This window comes from Mirounga leonina, unplaced genomic scaffold (assembly GCF_011800145.1).
Source record: "Mirounga leonina isolate KUSES-001 unplaced genomic scaffold, KU_Mleo_1.0 Mir_104, whole genome shotgun sequence".
NCBI classification, from domain to species: domain Eukaryota; kingdom Metazoa; phylum Chordata; class Mammalia; order Carnivora; family Phocidae; genus Mirounga; species Mirounga leonina.
The window spans coordinates 870,174-888,476 of record NW_023270231.1 but is presented as its reverse complement, the minus strand read 5'-3'; the positions used below and the strand labels follow the sequence as shown (position 1 = coordinate 888,476).

Here is an 18,303-nt window from a genome sequence, read left to right as displayed (position 1 = left end):
GGGCCATATGCACCCTGATGTTCATATGTCTGCAATAGCCAAACTGTGGAAAGAGCCGAGATGCCCTTCAATGGATGAATGGATAAAGAAGATGTGGTCCATATATACAATGGAATATTACTCAGCCATCAGAAAAGATGAATACCCAACTTTTACATCAACATGGATGGTACTGGAGGAGATTATGCTAAGTGAAACAAGTCAAGCAGAGAAAGTCAATTATCATATGGTTTCACTTATTTGTGGAACATAAGGAATAGCATGGAGGACATTAGGAGAAGGAAGGGGAAAATGGGGCGGGGGGAATTGGAAGGAGAGATGAACCATGAGAGACTATGGACTCTGAGAAACAGAGGGTTTTAGAGGGGAGGGGGGTGGGGGGATGGGTTAGCCCAGTGATGTGTATTAAGCCGGGCACGTATTGCATGGAGCACTGGGTGTTATACGCAAACAATGAATCATGGAACACTACATCAAAAACTAATGATGTACCGTATGGTGACTAACATAAGAAAAAAAAAAACATATTTTGAGAGAGAGACCGCATTCACACATAGCTTTTATTACAGTCTATTGTTATAATTGTTCTATTTTATTATTAGTTGTTAATCTCTTATTGTGCATAATTTATAAATTCAACTTTATCAGAGGTTATGTATGTATAGGAAAAACTATGGTAAATAGGGAGTTGGTACTATCTGTGGTTTCAGGCATCCACTGGGGTCCTTGGGACATATCCCCACCCATAAGGGGGGACTCCTAGACTGTACGGGCAGGTAAGCAGTTTAGGCCACTTACCGCCAATCTCTTTGAGCCTTGGTTTTGTCGTCTGTAAGACGGAACTGCTTCTCCTGCCCTCATACTATAGAGGGAACGGTATTTCACCTCTGGGGTGGTCAGGGGAGGTGATGCTGGGCAGGCCAAAATCCAAACAGTCATTCCGCCTGCACGGCCTGCTTCATCCTTTCCTGCCTGTGGTGCACTCATTGGCATGGGCTCTGCCCTGCCAGGGAGGCTTCCAGTTCCTCAGCCGCTCAGCTTGTCCCGGGGTCAGTTAGTTCAGGAGGAGAGCGGGAGGAACAGATCAATGTTGTGTTCTCTGGATCAGCCTCTCCAACAATACTGCTCATATTCTAGGGTCATCTGACTCCCTTCTCTATTTCACAGTTGCCACAGAGGAGGAGAGATGTGACAGTCAGTTTACAATGACAAGGGGAACGGATTGTAGAAAGTTAAGTAAGAGAAGCCCGGATACAAAGTTAAATACGACCGGATGACCATGACACAAAGTGCAACGTAAAGGCACTAAACGTCGGCTCCCAATATGGAACATGATTTAGCTATTAAAAAACAGATGAGATAGCTCTCTGTCTTTTTGACTTAAGGGATGTCTGTGATATATTAACAGGAGTAAAAAGAGTAATGTGTACAGGATGACCCCATTAAAAGGAAAAAAAAAACATGTAAAGATTAGGGGTAAAGGCTTTAGCATCAGCATGCACGGTTTTAAATCAAAACTCTGCTTCTTTGGGCTAAGTATGTGCCAGCTATTTCCTTAACCTCTCTGTATCTCAGTTTTCTCATCTGTAAAATGGGGACAAAAATATGACCATTTTCAAGTAGAAAAAAGTGGTTTGAGATCATTGAGTCCAGTGGTTTTCACTCCGGGAATGACAGAACCCTCAAGAGTGGCATGGGAATGAATGAGGGAATTCACTTAGCACAAAGTAAGCACTCAGTGAGTACTAGTTCTTGTTACTACATGCTGTTACATGTTAGTATTACTATGCAGGATAATGCACATCAGACTATTAACATTAGTTACCTCAGCTGGAGTGGAGCTAGAGGGGGATTGGGAGGGTATGGAAAAGGAAATGGACATGAAAAGACACTGGACACCAAACAAGACATACAAATGGCAGATTAGCATGTGAAAAGATGCTCAACAGCAAAGGTCATAGGGAAATGCAAATTAGTACAACGAGATACTCCTACACACCTATTAGAAGGGCAAAAATCCAGAACACTGACAAGTCCAAATGCTGACTAGGGTGTGGATCAACAGCAACTCTCATTCATAGCCGGGAATGCAGAATGGTACAGACACTTTGTAAGAAGAGTCTGGCAGTCTCTTACACAACTAAACATACTCTGACTATGTAATCCAGCAATTGTGCTCCTTGGTATTTACCTACGTTAGCCGAAAACATGTCCACACAAAAACCTGTGCATGGATGTTTATAATCGGGTTTATTCATAACTGCCCACACTTGGAAGGAACCAAGATGTCCTTCAGCGGAAGAGTAGATAAATAAACTGTGATACGTCCAGATAATGGAGTATTAGTCTGCACCAAAAGGAAATGAGCTACAAGCCATAAAAAGACAAGGAGAAACCTTAAATGCATATTGCTAAGTGAAAGAAGCCAATCTGAAAAGGCTACATAGAGAATGATTCCAGTTATATTAGACATTCTGGAAAAGGCAAAACTATGGAGCCAGCAAGCAGGTCAGTGGCTGCCAGGGGCTAGGGGGAGGGAAGGATGAACAGGCAGAGCACAGAAGAGTTCTAAGGCCGTGAACCGATTCAGTATGATCCCATAATGGTGGATATATGTCCTCATACATTTGTCCAAACCCACAGAATATATAACACCAAGAGTGAACCCCAATATAAAACTATATATTTGGAGTGATAATGATGTGTCAACATAGGTCCCTCGATTGTCACCAATGGACCACTCTGATGCAGGTGCAGAGCACTGAAAGGGCCTGGGGGCTAGCTATGTGTGGGGTGAGGGTGGAGGGGTATATGGGAACTTTCTGCACTTTCAGCTTAACTTTGCAGTGAACCTACAATTGATCTACAAAATACAGTCTATTAAAAAAAAAACCCTGAGGGGGGGGAAATCCTAAATGCTAATAGTAATTGCCTACAGATGATAAGGTTATCAACAGGTCTTTCTGCACCTTCAACGTTTTCTCCTTCGCTCCTAGCCTGGGCTCACGCCGTTCTCTCGGCCTCCGACACTCTTCCCCTCCCATGCCCTGGGGAGTAGTATCTACTTATCCCTTAAGATTGAGTTTAGCTGGAATTTTCTCTGCGATGTCTTCCCTGACCTTGTCTGTGCTCCTCAGAGCCTGGATCTCCACCAATGGGCACACATTCCATGGTCTTACAATTGTCCCTTACCCCGTCTGTCTGCCCTTCAAGATGTGAGTGGTTGGGGGGAAGTCTGTCTTAGTCCTGTTGCATTCCCAGCGCCTCGTACAGCAGGTAGTACAGTCAATTCATGAAATTTGTTGAATATATGAATATGAATTAAATCAGGAGAAGTGTAGAGAAAAACAAAATACGCAGTACAAATCTCAGGGTTAAAGAATTGAAACAGTACGGTGCAAGTGGGGAATGTGGACACCCCAATAGTTGTGGGGGTCCTGGAAGCAGATGGAGGCTGAGAAAGGAACAGACCCATATGCTCAGGGGCAGTGTCAGGAGTGGTATGTTGAAATGCAGATCAGGACAGGGCAAAATGGATGGCCTTGATGGGTCCCCACGACTGGCATGGTATGAGAGTGCAGGTCAGAATTAATAAGCCCATCGTGGAAAGAGGACCTGACTTCGGCTTCATTGGTGAGGGCCTCTCTTGTGTGAGCCAGTGGGTCCAGCAATGTCCATAATCCTCCCAGCACCAATCACTGCCAACAATCCATCAATACCTCTGCAAACACTTGAAACACTTGCTTAAGATTTCCTCCTAGGGAACCATTCCCTGTGCATGTGTTTGTTTGTTCCCTGATGGGGAGTTGAGCTGGGGAGAATACCGTCAATGAGATCATACCATAGCCTTTCCTTTCTGTACCTCATCATTCCAGGGAGTCCATCATCATTCAGGTAAGGACAATAACCCTTTCCATTACTACATATCCTGTTTTTCTGCAACACCAACACTATTTGAAAGTGGGGAAGAGAAGGAGAAAAGGAGTAGAAAAAAACCAAATGAACAAAGGCCTCTCTTGTTTCTTCTAATAAACAATCTCCCATCCGGGCAGTGTAATCTGGAGGCAAGTCTGCTCCCCTATACCCTCATCGCTCTCTCCCACTAGAGCAAAAACACCTCTATGTCCTCCTAATCCTCAAGCAAAGCTCACACATTTGAAGAGCTTTTGGACACCCCTGGAAAACTCTGTAGCGCTCTATTTGCAGGCAAGGCCAGGATTATTCTGGGGTCAGCATCAGCCTCCAGTCTAGTCCCCAGTGCTGCCTGCACAAAGCTGGGGATCTTATTTCAAGCATTCATCTACTCCAATTTTGTCTCCTACCCGAGGTCTCAACCCTTAGCTGAATTACAATTAGTTGCCCTGAGGAGCCTGGAGGAGACTCATTTCAGAGGAAAATGCCTTCTGCTGAGCAACACCAATCTAGCCTGTAGTTAGCATCTGTAAATTTCAACTCTGAGAACTGCCTCTGCTCACATGGCCCAGAGAAATCTTTTATGATGGCCCATATTTGCTGTACTTTGGACAGGCCTCTCCATAGTTCTGAAATTGTTTCTCCCAAATCTCATTTTTAAAACAATCACTGCTAAGCTTTCTTCCAAAGCTGCCTTAAGAATTTCTTCTTGAAACTAGAATAATGATTGCTTTTCTGAAAAATGCAGGTTGTGAAATCTGACAGCTACTGTGCAGGATTGAGGGGCATGACGTAGGAGTTGGGTCTCTGGGTTGCACGCCTGATTCATTGAGAAAAAGGGGCAACAATTAGGGGCCTGAGGTGTCATTCGCATCTGGGAAATGGGATAGTATCTGTTCTCTTCCCTATCTTATTAGGGTCTGGCAATGGCACCACATTGGATCAATATTTTTGCTCTCTGGAGAAACAGATATGCTAGGAAAATGTCATTCTTATGAAATCTGCCTCTTCTTTCTCAAGACTGCCATATTCTTTTATTATTGGGGGGTGGGTGCATCATGTTATTTTTATCACTGAGGAAACTGGGATATTAGAAGTACAAACCATTATAGTCCAGGATTGGATGTTTTTGATGATGAGCTCTTTATAGCAGGAACTCTGCTCTTTAATACAATGGAAAAGTAATTTATTGAGAAGTGTCCTTGGGGACAGAAAAGAGAATTGCACTTCTGCTGATGTTTCTCATAACCAGCTGAGATGAGGAGGGACAGGCTGCCCCAGGAGCCCAGAGACGGGCTTCTCGTCCCTCCTCTGTAACCAGCCAGCTGTGTGCTCTAGTTAAGCCTGTCCACTGCTCCAGGCCTCGGGTTTTCCACCTGTAAAAGGAGCAGGCTAAGTGATATCTGTGATTATCACGCATTTTTAAGCAGTGCAGCTGCTCTTAGTGAATACCTTTTCAGAAACCAAATATAGACCATGCCAGGAGAGGGAGCTGAACACCCGCCAACACCCCTCCCCCCCCCCGCCCCCGCACCGGCGAGGTTTACCCTCTTGCTCACAGTGTTCTGTGAGGCATCCCTGGGCTCTTACTGCTCTGAGATACACACTGGAAGCCAGCAGCCTAGATGGTCTTACAATTCTTTTCTAATTGAGCAGGGAGAAACACTCGTTTCTAATCCAGCAGATGTGTGGTTTATTCTACCTCTGGAGGACTCATGCCCCATGACACTCAGAGAGGGACCCTACCAAGTGGTGTAGGGTCAACCCCCAGGACAGCTGATGCTTCAGAACACAGGTGACAGGGACCTGAGGCTGAGCACAAAACACAGGCTAGCACCGGCCATGGAAGGAACGTCTGTGTCTTCCCCAGCCACGGCTGTCTCAGTGGCTGAAGATGACCCTGCTGCTCATGTGGCTGCGCGCACGCGCGCGCGCGCGTGTGTGTGTGTGTCTGCCACGTATTTCCTTCCTTCCTCTCCCCTTGTTCATTTGTTCACTAAGTCACACACAGTTATGGATCCCCTGCTCTAGACCACGAATGATCTAGTGAGGAGGACTGACAACAAACAGGCCAACCAACAGCCACACAACTACGCAACAACACACGAAGAAGAGTGAGCAGGGCTGGTGGTGCATCTAACGGAAGATGGTGTGAGGAGCCAGACAGGGGAAGAGGCCAGAGGATGTGTGGGCAGAGGGAGCAGCGGGGGAAGATCCCGAGGCAGGATGGAACCTGGCCTGCTCGAGGAGAGAGGGCCCTGCTCTGGTTGGTACCTCGATGGCAAGAGTAGATGAGCACAGCCCTGCCTACCGCGGCTGTCGGGTTCAACCACGGCCGCGAGCCCGCTCAGAGCAGGCAAGCTGTAGCTCAGTCTTCTCAGCAGTAGAATGGTGTGGCAAACACTGGAGAAAGGCTCACTCAACACCTTCTCTAATGCACGTCTCCCTTTCCTACCTCTCTTCAAGAGGCCCCAAATCAAAACACTTCCATTTCTAGCCATCCTGGCAGATAGGGATGCCTGGATGTCAGAGTTCTGGCCAAAAGTCTTTCCTGAATAAGAAGGCAAAATCTTGAAAAAGGGAGGCTTTGTTCTCTTTACCCTTCCTCCTTCTCCCTGTCTGAAAGGCAGACTTCCCAGAGGTACAGCAGCCATTTTGTGACCATGAGGATGAGGAAGCAGGAACAGAGAAGGCTGGTGCTTTGATGATAGCCTGAGGCAGCTGTACCAATCCTGGATTCTATTAGAAATGAATGAATGAATGAGCCCCCTTACTTGTTTGAGCCATTGTTTATCGAGTTTTCTGTTATTTGCAGTTTAGTGCACTTCTACATCGATACAAACAGGATAAAAACAGAATGTACTTCATGGGATGTTGTGAGAACTAAATGAGATACTGTGTATAGGGCCAGGGTCACGGCCAGGCACACAGCAAGCATCAGTAAACAGTGGCCCACCTGTTGGTGCTGCTGAAGAAAACCTGCCACCCTTTTGACCAGTCACTGAATGGAGTGTGGGGGGCAGGAAGCTGGGTGGGGTGCGCCCTACCTCGATCGCTGAAGTCATCAACCAGCACAATCTCGGCGATCAGCTCCGGGGGCGAGCGGTTCAGCACGCTGTGGACGGTGCGGAGGAGGGAGGACCAGCCCTCGTTGTGGAAGGGGATGATGATGCTGGTGTTGGGGAGTGTCTCCAGGTAGCGTTTGCCATTGCAGCTAGGGGAAGACACAGGGGACAGGAGATGATAGGTTCAGCTCTCATCTCGCCAAGAGAACTCCACAAGCACACGGTTTGGCTAACTGCAAATGCCACACCTTTCTAGCCTTCTGGGAACGAGTGAAAGCCAGGGACACCTCAGTCACTTTAGAACCTCCTTCCACTTAGCACCCCGAAGTCCTGTCTCCAATTCCTACACACACAGTGGACAGCCCCTGACTCTGTATAAGAGCAGTTATAAACCCACGACAAGAAGCCCCTGACTCTGTATAAGAGCAGTTATAAACCCATGACAGCAGCCCTGGGGTTGGGTGCCCTCCCTCGCTACAGGAACATGGTTCCCCATCCTCATGATTCCACGTGGAAGACAGCCCTTCAGTAACGCTCTGGCCTCTCTCCTCACCCCTCGCACACTCCTCACCCATGGAGGAGAAACCATTTATGCCTGAGTTTGGAAGAATCAACTGGGCTTCCCTGGCCCAGCCCCCTCCGCTCTCCCTCCCTGGGCTCTACTGGCGGAGGGCACGTTTTCACTTCTGCTCAGTCCCATGGTAAGCTTGGGGGTGGAAGGCCCTGCCCCTGTGGGCCTTTAATATCATTGTAACACCCAAGAGAATTAACATAGTTCCTTAATACCATCAGATATCTAGTTGGTGTTCAAGTTTCCTTGATCTGCTATCTTTTTACAGTTGTTTAAATCAGGATCAAGACCACATGCTGCCTTTAGCTGATGCACCTTCTAAGTCTCTCTTTTCCTTACAATTTGTTTGTTGAAGAAACTGGGTCATTTGAGCTGTCGGATCTCCTACAGGCTGCATTTTGCTGCTTGCATTGCTGTAGTGTCTCTGAATACCTTCCTCTGTCCACCCCTCCTTGGCTCCTGTAAATTGGCAACTAGGTCTAGAGGCTTGGCCTAATTCAGTGAGATATTCTGGCAACCTCTTTATAGTGGTGTGAGCCTCCTATAGGAAACACATACTCTTCAGTGGTCTTTCCTTTTGTGATGTTGGTGGCCACTGATGATCAATGCCTAAATCCTTCAGTTCATCAGGGGTTTTCAAAATGGTGATACTCTTATTCTATCATTCTTCATTTACTAGCTGGGATACTATAATGAAGAAAAATCACCACATCAACTATTTGGTTGAGGTACAGGAAAGTATAGGAAAAGTACAGGAAAGACATGACACATTCTTTTTTTTCCTAAGACTTTATTTATTTGACAGAGAGAGATACAGTAAGAGAGGGAACACAAGCAGGGGGAGTGGGAGAGGGAGAAGCAGGCCTCCCGTGGAGCAGGGAGCCTGATGCGGGGGCTTGATCCCAGGACCCTGGGATGATGACCTGAGCCGAAGGCAGACACCTAACGACTGAGCCACCCAGGTGCCCCAAGACATGACACATTCTTGATTGTCAGTTTTCAGAATGACTTGGTTCCGTACCATGTTCCAAAGATGGCCAATTATTTGTTTTCATTATGAACTCATAAATTTTCACATAATCAATGTTTCAGTTCAGTGCAAATATTATTATTCTTATTCGTTCCCAAATAATACCATCTCGAGTCCAAGAGAGTCTTCTCAAGTTGGCTCCTAGCTTTTGGATATGACCACAGAGTATTGATAAAAGATTACAAAAGATTCTCCATGCTTAACTTGTACATTTTCTGCCCTAACCTGGATCAGCCATTCTGCCAAGGAACCCCGGCTCCAGATTATCATCGAGATCTCCATTTGGATACTGCAATACGGGTGCTAAGGGCATTCATTACTCCTGGGTTGGTTATGGTTTCTATGCCTTTACAGTCGTCAGAGCTAGAAATGCTTTATTTTATTTTATTTATTTTTAAAAGATTTTATTTATTTGAGAGAAAGAGAGAGCACAAGAGGGGGGAGGGGCCGGGAGCTAAGCAAACTCCCCGCTAAGCAGGGAGCCCGATATGGGGCTCAATCCCAGGACCCTGAGATCATGACCTGAGCTGAAAGCAGACCCTTAACTGACTGAGCCACCCAGGTGCCCCAGAGCTAGAAATATATTTCAATGCATGCATCCTGAGTTCATGCTGAAGTTTAATATTTCATAGATAGGACTACAGAGTTTTACTGAACCTTAATTTTATATTGCATGTCCTTTTAATTGAGATATGATTTATATACCGTAAAATTCAACATAAGATGCACCCCTTTAAAGTGTATAATTCAGTAGTTTTTAATATACTCATAAAGTTGTACAACCAACACCACTATCTAATTCCAGAACATTGTCATTGCCCCTAAAATAAACTTCATATCCATTAGTAGTCACTCCCCCTTATCCCTCCCCTCAGTCCTTAGTAACTACTAATTTGCTTTCTGTTTCCATTGGTTTTCCTATCCTGCACATTTTATGTAAATGGAATCATATAATATGTAGCCTTTTCTGTCTGGCTTCTTTCAATGAATATCTCTTTAAGGTTCATCCATGTTGTAGCATGTATCAGGACTTCATTCTTTTTATGGCTGAATAATATTCCAATGTATGGATATACCATATTTTATCTATGTATTCATCAATTGATTGACATTTGAGTTGTTTCTACCTTTTGGCTATTATGAATAATGCTGGTACAAACATTCATGTTTAAGTTTTTGTGTAGACATGTTTTTAGTTCTCTTGGGTATATATACCAAGGAGTAGAACTGCTGGGGCATATGATAACTCCATATTTAACTCTTCGAAGAACAGCCAAACTGTTTTCCAAAGTGGCAAGAACATTTTACACTCCCACTAGCAACCTATGAGGGTTCCAAATTCCCCACATGTTGACCAACTCTTGTTATCATCCATCCTTTTGATTATAGCCATCCTAGTGGGTGTGAGGTGGTATCTCATTTGGTTTGATTTGCATTTTCCTAATGACTAATAATGTTGAGTATATTTTCAAATACTTAATGGCCATTTGTATATCTTCTCTGGAGAAATGTCTAGTAAATATGGATTTCCTTTTTAGATTGTTCTTACTAATGTATAGAAATGTGATTGATTTTTGTATATTGAACTTGTATCCTGCAACTTGCTGAACTCGCTTATTAGTTCTAATTTTGTGTATGTATGTATTCCTCAGGATTTTCTCTATATAAGACAATGTCATGAGCAAATAGAGAGTTTCACTTTTTCCAAGCTAGATGCCTTTTATTTCTTTTTCTTGTCTAATTGCTTTGGCTAGAAACTCCAGTATAATGTTGAATAGAAGTGGCAAGAGCAGACACCCTTATTTTGTTCCTGGTCTTAGAAGGAAACGCTTGCAATCTTTCATCAACAAATATAATGTTAATGTTGGTTGTTCATAGATGTTCTTTATCAACTTGCTGAAGTTCCCTTATATTCCTCCTTTGTTGAATGTTTTTATAATGGAAAAGTGTTGGATTTTGTCAAATGCTTTTTCTGCATCTACTGGAATGATCATATGGGTTTTGTTCCTCTATTCTATTAATAAAGTGTATTATATTGATTGATTTCCATATGTTGAACCAACCTTGCCTTCCTAGGATAAACCCTACTTGGTCATGGTGTATAATCCTTCTTATATATTGCTGAATTTGGTTTGCTAGTATTTTGTTGAGGATTTCTGCATCTACATTCAAAATGGATATTGGTCTATAGTTTTCTTGTGATGTCTTTGTCTGGTTTTATCTATTTTATCTCTTTCACTAAAAATCTAGGTTCTTAACATTGTTACTTATTTGTTTTTTCCTATAATATATATAATTGCTTCAGAAAAGCAATTCCAATATCATTGTTAACAATCTGATTTTATAAAATTTGAGATTCCTTTTGTCCTTCACTTCTTTTTGTCTGTGGGGTATATTTCATTAGCGATATTAAGGATTTTCCCAGGGCCCAGAAGATAGGATCTGAGGACCAGGCAGGCCCAGGGGGAATGTCAAAACTGTCTACTTTGTCTCCAGTCAGAAGCCAGGTATGGTAGGCAGAGTAGCAGCCCAAAGATATCTAAGCCTTAATCCCCAGAAGCTATGAATATGTTATCTTACATGGCAAAGGGACTTTGCAAATGTCATTAAGGTTAAGAACCTTGAGATGAGTTTGAGAAGCCTGGATTACCCAAGTAGGTCCAATGTAACTACAAGTGTCCTTAAAGGTAGAGAACCTTTCTGGCTGGCTCAGAGAGATGAGAAGGAGGGAGTAGAGAAGAGAAGTGTGAGAGGGACTCAACTCACTATTGCTGGCTTTGAAGATGGAGGAAGGGGGTCATAAGCCAAGGAAAGTGGGCGGCCTTTAGAATCTGGGAATGATCCTCAGTTGATGGCCAACAGGAAAACAGAGTTTCAATTTTCATAACCAGTCTGCCAATAACCCAGATAAGCAAGATTCCCCAGGGCCCTCAGAAGGGAATGAAGCCTGGCCAACACCTCGATTTTAGCCCATGTTGGACTTCTGACTTGCGGAACTGTTAAGAATAACTTCGTGTTGTTTAAACTGCTAAGTTTATGGTAATCTGCCAAGGCAGCTGCAGAAAACTCATACACAAAAGTCATCTTTGATACCCTTTGCCCAGTCTGTAAACATTATTTGCAAACACTTCAAAAGTAGAAGATTTCACAAAAAATTCTCATGAGTCTCACATGGCAGCAGTGGGTTGGAGTTGACAGTGGACACCCCTCTCCATGGAACAGGCACTCTCTGGGTCCCCTCAGCCTTACACCAGAGTTGTTTCACTCCCTTACATTGCCTCCTAGGCCCCTGGAGACCTTTGAAACTGACAGCCCACAAGTAAAAGGCATCGTGGGAGGGAGCTAGCTCCACAAGACTGGTTAAGAAGTTTTTTGGAGAAAATGTGGAACAACAAATGTAACAACAAAATGTCTCCTTTTGTATGCCGCTGCAATCCACTGTTCAACTGCCAAAATGCATCAGGGGCTCTCTGCAACCTACTTTGAAACATCTCAAAAAATAAAATAGATTGACAGATGGAGAGAGGGGTGGACAGATACGTGATAAAACGGGGAGAGAAATGCTAACTGCAGAATCTAGGTGGTGGGAACATGAGCGCTCAATGTGCAATTCTTTAAAAACTTCTCTGTATGTTTGATAATTTTCAGAAAGAAACATTAGGGAGAAATGGGTCAGGGTCCCCAGTCTCCTTAGTTTCAAATTCTACCTCTGCTAGAGGCACCAAGGGAAGCTGGGGGTGGGCGGCAGGGACAGGAATGAACCCTTGGCGTCCGGCAGTGAGCTCAGTTCCAACTGTGTGGACAGGAACCCCCCTTGTCCCCGGCCAAATTCTGCCAGTCCAGTTCTGCTGGACAAGTCAGTCTCTTTCCTCTTGGGACCTTGGGACTTCTTTCACGTCCCGTCTTGCTCCTCCGTCTGGTTGGATGGTTTCTAGCCAGGCCTCACACAGCAGCCCTCTTCTGGCCCTTCCCCCACCTCTAATCCCTTTGGTCACGTCAGCCAGCTTAGCTTTCTCTGGGAGCCATCTCCAACTTCATTATGTGAGTTTTCGCAAATAAACGAAAGCACCTCTCTCTTAAAAATCCTTTTCCCTTGACTCGGCTGGGTCCTCTGTGGCCAAGAAAGAGAGCGATATCTAGTTTGCTAAGGAAGTTCCTGCCTTCCATCCAATTTCACAGGAGGCTCGTTCGACTGAAGCAGGGTTAGGGGGGGCTGTTAGCAGTAATAAGCTGCCTGGAGTCCATGGGGCGAAATATAATAGAGCTATTACCCCACAGAGAGGCCTGGCTCTCTCAAACCCCAGGCTGGGCCCCACAGTCTGCCAGCAGACACACAAACACCATCACATATTAAGGGAAATAGGCAGTGCCACAATAGACTAAATTCACTTCTAATTTGATTCAATCATGGAATTGCAGATTATTCAGAACTCAAATGAAAGGCTCAGCTTGGATCATAGCCTTGAACATGCACCTCTTTTAGGGGGCCTCGGGACTAGTCTTTTTCTCCCTCCTCTATCCATCCGCTCATTTACTTACTAAATAAACACACAACAACACTTTGACTTTTGCCATGGGCACTAGTCATTAGCTGGGTTCCAGCTTAGTAGAGGCTCTTTGTTTAAATAAAAAATTGTCTGACATGCTGAAATCAATCTCTCCAGAATCCAGCAGGAAGTGTGATGCCACAGACCTGCCCACAGCCACCTTCCTGTAGGGGAACTCATGCAAAAAGCCCCATCTTTCCTCTTCTTATGAGGTCTCAGATACCAGCAGGAAGAGGAGGCCTGGGGATGGCAGGGAAGAAACAGAAGGCCCCTGCCCCCACTGACACCCCCATCTTAGCAGTCCTCTTTAAGACCCGTCTGCATGTTGTGTCTTGAGATTTCACCACTGGATGGTGGAGTTATGCCCAGTTCTTAGGTGTGTGATAAACATGAGGCATCCCTGTGCCCGATGCCTGTAGAAAGTGGCCACAGAGAATGTGGTCTCCAGGAAGGGAAATTAGGGCACAATATTCCCAATGTAAGGAGGCTGGGTTCGGCCATGACCAGACAATAACAACTCTGTCTTCCCATGGTTCATTGTGCCTGATGGTTTCCAGAGCACTTGTACTTCTCTCTGCTTTAATCTGTACCAACCCTAGGGAGGGAGGAGAAGCAGAGAGTACTAATCTCATTTTCCACAGAAGGACAACAGGGCCCAGACAGGTAAGGGACTTAGATCCAGGACTCAAATCTAGATAGTATTTATTTAAAATAACACTTATTTTAGCCATTCTGACAGGTGTAAAATGATATCTCATTTGCATATGTGGTTTTAATTTGCATTTCCCCGATGATTACTGATGTTGAGCATCACTTTACACCTGTTGGAATGGCTGAAATAGAAAACACAAAGGAATAAGAAGTGTTGGCAAGGATGTGGAGAAAAAGTAACCCTCTTGTACTGCTGGTGGGAATGCAAACTGGTGAGACCACTCTGGAAAACAGTATGGAGGTTCCTCCCAAAATTAAAAATAGAATTACCGTATGATCCAGGAATTCCACTACTGAGTATTTACCCAAAGAAAACAAAAACACTAAATGGAAAAGATATATGCCCTATGTTTACTGCAGCATTATTTACAATAGCTAAGATATGGAAGCAACCCAAGTGCCCACTGATAAACAATGTTATATCATTCAGCCATAATAAGGAATGAGATCTTGCCACTTGCAACAACAGAGATGGACCTAGAGAGTAAAATCCTGAGTGAAACAAGTCAGAGAAAGACATATCATACATTTTCATCCATATGTGGGTTTTAAGAAACAAAACAAGCCAACAATAATAAAAGGAGACAGAGAACAGACTCTTAACTATAGAGAACAAACCAAGGTTATCAGAGGGGAGGTGGGTGCAGGTGGGTGAAATAGGTGATAGGGATGAAGAGTACGCTTATCGTGATGAGCAATGGGTCATGTAGAGAACTGTTAAATCACTATATTGTGAACCTGGAATTGATAAAACACTGTATGCTAATTATACTTGAATAAAAAAATACCACAATGTTTTTCTTGATGACAAAAGTGGTAACTGCTCGGGATAAAAGTCTAAAAAGCACAGAAAGGCTAATGAACAACTGGTAACAACAGCAACATCCTGACACTTGGGGCTGACCTCTGCTAAACATTTAGGGAATGTATTCCTCTGCACCCTTCTCTGAACATGTATTTGTTTCTACGACATGGCACACAGCAAACCCACTCAATGGTGATGCCCTCTTGCCTCAATATTTCTGGCCCCCGATGGCACCATAAAAGAGGCGCCTGTGGAGTTTTGGCCCTTACAGCTAGACCAGAGTGAAGAGCAGGCGGCCCCTCACACAGGCATGTCCGTCATCACCTGGTTCGCGGTCTGAGGAGGTCCCGCCTCAACAGTCACACATGCACAGTGTGAGGACAAAGGGTATGACCAGCGGTGTTCCCTGACCCCCTGGGAAACAGTGAAAAGAGGAGAAACAAAGTGAACGTCCATCAATAGGGAAAGCTTAAATACAAACTAGGGAATACCGATAAGCAGTGAAAAATAAGGTGGAAGATGATAATGATGACAACTGAAAATATCTGTTAAGAATCTCCATTATGGGGCGCCTGGGTGGCTCAGTTGGTTAAGCGACTGCCTTCGGCTCAGGTCATGATCCTGGAGTCCCTGGATCGAGTCCCGCATCGGGCTCCCTGCTCGGCAGGGAGCCTGCTTCTCCCTCTGACCCTCCCCCTCTCATGCTGTCTCTCATTCTCTCTCTCGCAAAAAAAATAAAAAAAAAAAAAAAAAAAAAAAAAGAAAAAGAATCTCCATTATGTCTGGCATCGTTCTAAGTGCTTTATATGCACAGAGTCATTTTATTTGATTAACAATGCTCTTTTCGAGGTAGAGACTATCACTACTCCCATTACAAAGAGGAGGAAACCAAGCACAGAAAAGCTAAGTAACTTGCCTGAGGTCGAACAGCTGGTGAGAGTGAAAGCCTGGATTGAAAACCCATCTGCCCTTTATACATATTAATACTTTTATATAGATAATGTAGCAATGATATTAATTGTACAGGCAAAAAGAAGAATGAAGAGATAAAAGACAAAAATTGAGGGAACTAAGTAGGAGCTTGACAACCTGTCTTCTAGTTTCTGCTCTGCCATGCAATAATCCAAGCCCCCTCTTCTTGCTGGATCTCAGGTAGAGATGCAATAAGCAAGTCTCAGGCACTTGCTTTGTATTCTTTTTCCTTCTTTGGTAATAGCATCCCAATTTTCCTTGAGGAATCTTCCACCCCTCAATTCTATAGGGCTCAGGGGGAGGTCCTTGCACTGCCTTGAGGATGGGCAAGGGAGCCTGGCTCAGCCAATCAGAACACTCCATCTCTCCAACCACAGTGACAGTTTGGGGATGGGCATCTGTAAATCAGAGGACATCTTGGCTAAGAGAGAGATCTGCTCTTTTCTGCTGAAATATTGATATAAGTCTGGTCTGTCTGGGGCCACCATGTGTGCTCTCTGTCTTAAAATGAATTTAACAGAGTAGAAAATAGAGCCAAGAGTTGGAGAGAGGTTCCTACTGGCATCATTTAGGGACTCGGATCCAGGTATAGCTGAAGCCAAGCTCTGCTCTTGGCCTTTTCAGTTATGTGAGTCAATAAATTTTCTTAAGCCAGTCTGAGTTAGGTCTCTGTCACTCGTCACTAAAAGAATCCTTGCTGTTATAACTGGATCATCTCTAAGCCCTCTCAATCAAATGAATCTGTTTTGGAACTAAGGATGGTTTCTGAAGGACAGAGGCAGAAATGGTCCCCCAGGAGGCACCTCTGATCTTCAGGGGGCAGCCTCTGTCTCCCACTGCAGAGTTCTGCTTATCACTGACTGGGAGAAAGGGGCTGGGCTGAGAGGGCTATTGTGAGGGTGGGAAGCAGTGGGATGCCCGGGAGGTAACTGAGCCCATCTGTGGCTGAGCAGCCCCCGATTTAATATTCACCAAAGGATTCTGAGCTCTTGGGACACAAAGATAAATCTAATATACTGGCCCTTAAGATGCCCCATCAGGGCTTAATGCTGGAGCACTAGAATATGAAAGAAAGGAAGTCAAAATCAAAGGGAAGCATTTCAAAAATCTTCTCTCCGAGTCAACTTTGGATAGAACAATCCAATCATTTTGCAGGGAATTACAAAAGACATTTAATTCCCTAGCACAGGACACCATCCACAGACCCAGCAAGTCAATTGAACAAACCTGATGTTGTATGTGTCTAAGGGAGCAAAAGTGCTCTCACTCTGGATTCAAATCCTGACTCTGCCACTCTGCAGCCACAAGACCCAGGGGTAGGTTTCCATACTTGCTGAGCCTCAGTTTCTTATCTGTGAAATGGGGATGGTAATACCATGAGAACGTCATGATAACTAGGTGAGACTGTACATTTAAAACAGCCACATGGAGGGAGTGGCTAGCTCTGTCCTTGGAGATGGGTAAATGTGGAGAGAACTCATAGCAAAAGAATGCTCCTGATTTAAATTCTCTTGGAATTAGGGGTGGACGTTCCAGAGAAAGGCACAGGGCTTTAGTAAGGCCTAAGTAAGAGTTGTGCTCTTGTAGACATGCATCCCATTCTTGGTACCTCAGGCTTTAGCCAGCTCATGGCTCAAAAATTCACAATTGCTCACTCCCTCAATCATATGTATTCAAGAAATGTTTACTGAGCACCTACTATGTGACAGATACTATGCTAAACCCTGGGATTATACTGGTGAGGAACGAGTCATTGTCCCTAAGGGATAGAGTTGAATGGGGGGGGGGGGCAGACAAATAAGCAGTAATAAATTATGATAATTTTTCCTGCCTCCCTGCATGAGGCTGTGAGGGGAGAGCAGAATGAAAATGGCCTAGAAAGACAAAGTGTGAAGGCCTTAGGAGTAACGTATTCTCATGCCCAGCCCTGCGCCTTGCCAACAGGGAGTGGGTGATTAATGGTTGCTGGGTTGAACTGGAGTTGGAAGGGCCTAGTCCAACCCTTTTGTTTTCCAAGTATGGAGGTGAGGCTTACTGAGGTTGCATGGAGATCCCAGCCTACATGGCCAGCAGCTACTGGACTGGGAGTGGGGGCTGGCTCTTCAGTTTAGTCACACCACAAAGAGGAAAGTCTTTGGAAACTCTGGATGTAAAGAATAAATCCAAATCATAAAGGTTTCAAGGAGCTGGTGTCTGCTGTCATGTTCCAAGTGCTACCTGGGGGCTTTGGCAGGTCTGTGGGTGGCTGGACCATGCAGCCTAAAGAAGTAGGTCTCTGGAAGTTTCAATGAACTTCAGCATAAAAACTACCACTAGTAGGAATGTGGATGCTTTCAATATGCTAGCTGATGTCCATTCATTCAATGTTTGTTCACATTTATCAGAAGTAGTTTGTATGGATGTGGAACTGAAACGACCAACTACTAGTTGCATAACCCCAGGCAAGTTAACAAACCTCTGCAAGCCTCAGTTTCTTCCTCTTTAAAATGGGCCTCAGCCAGCATTGATCCCAAAACCAGACAAAGACCCCATCAAAAAGGAGAATTACAGACCAATATCCCTGATGAACATGGATGCAAAAATTCTCACCAAAATACTAGCCAATAGGATCCAACAGTACATTAAAAGGATTATTCACCACGACCAAGCGGGATTTCTCCCTGGGCTGCAAGGTTGGTTCAACATCCGCA

General features: G+C 44.6%; 1 protein-coding gene across 1 annotated transcript in view; it reads right to left on the bottom strand.

Annotated features, from left to right (window-relative positions):
• The window catches only part of GALNT10 (polypeptide N-acetylgalactosaminyltransferase 10), a 218,365-nt gene that overhangs the window by 81,574 nt on the left and 118,488 nt on the right, over positions 1-18,303 (bottom strand). Inside the window, exon 4 of the mRNA XM_035012753.1 lies at positions 6,960-7,126. Coding sequence (XP_034868644.1) covers positions 6,960-7,126 — 167 coding nt within the window. The remainder of the gene's footprint in view (positions 1-6,959; positions 7,127-18,303) is intronic.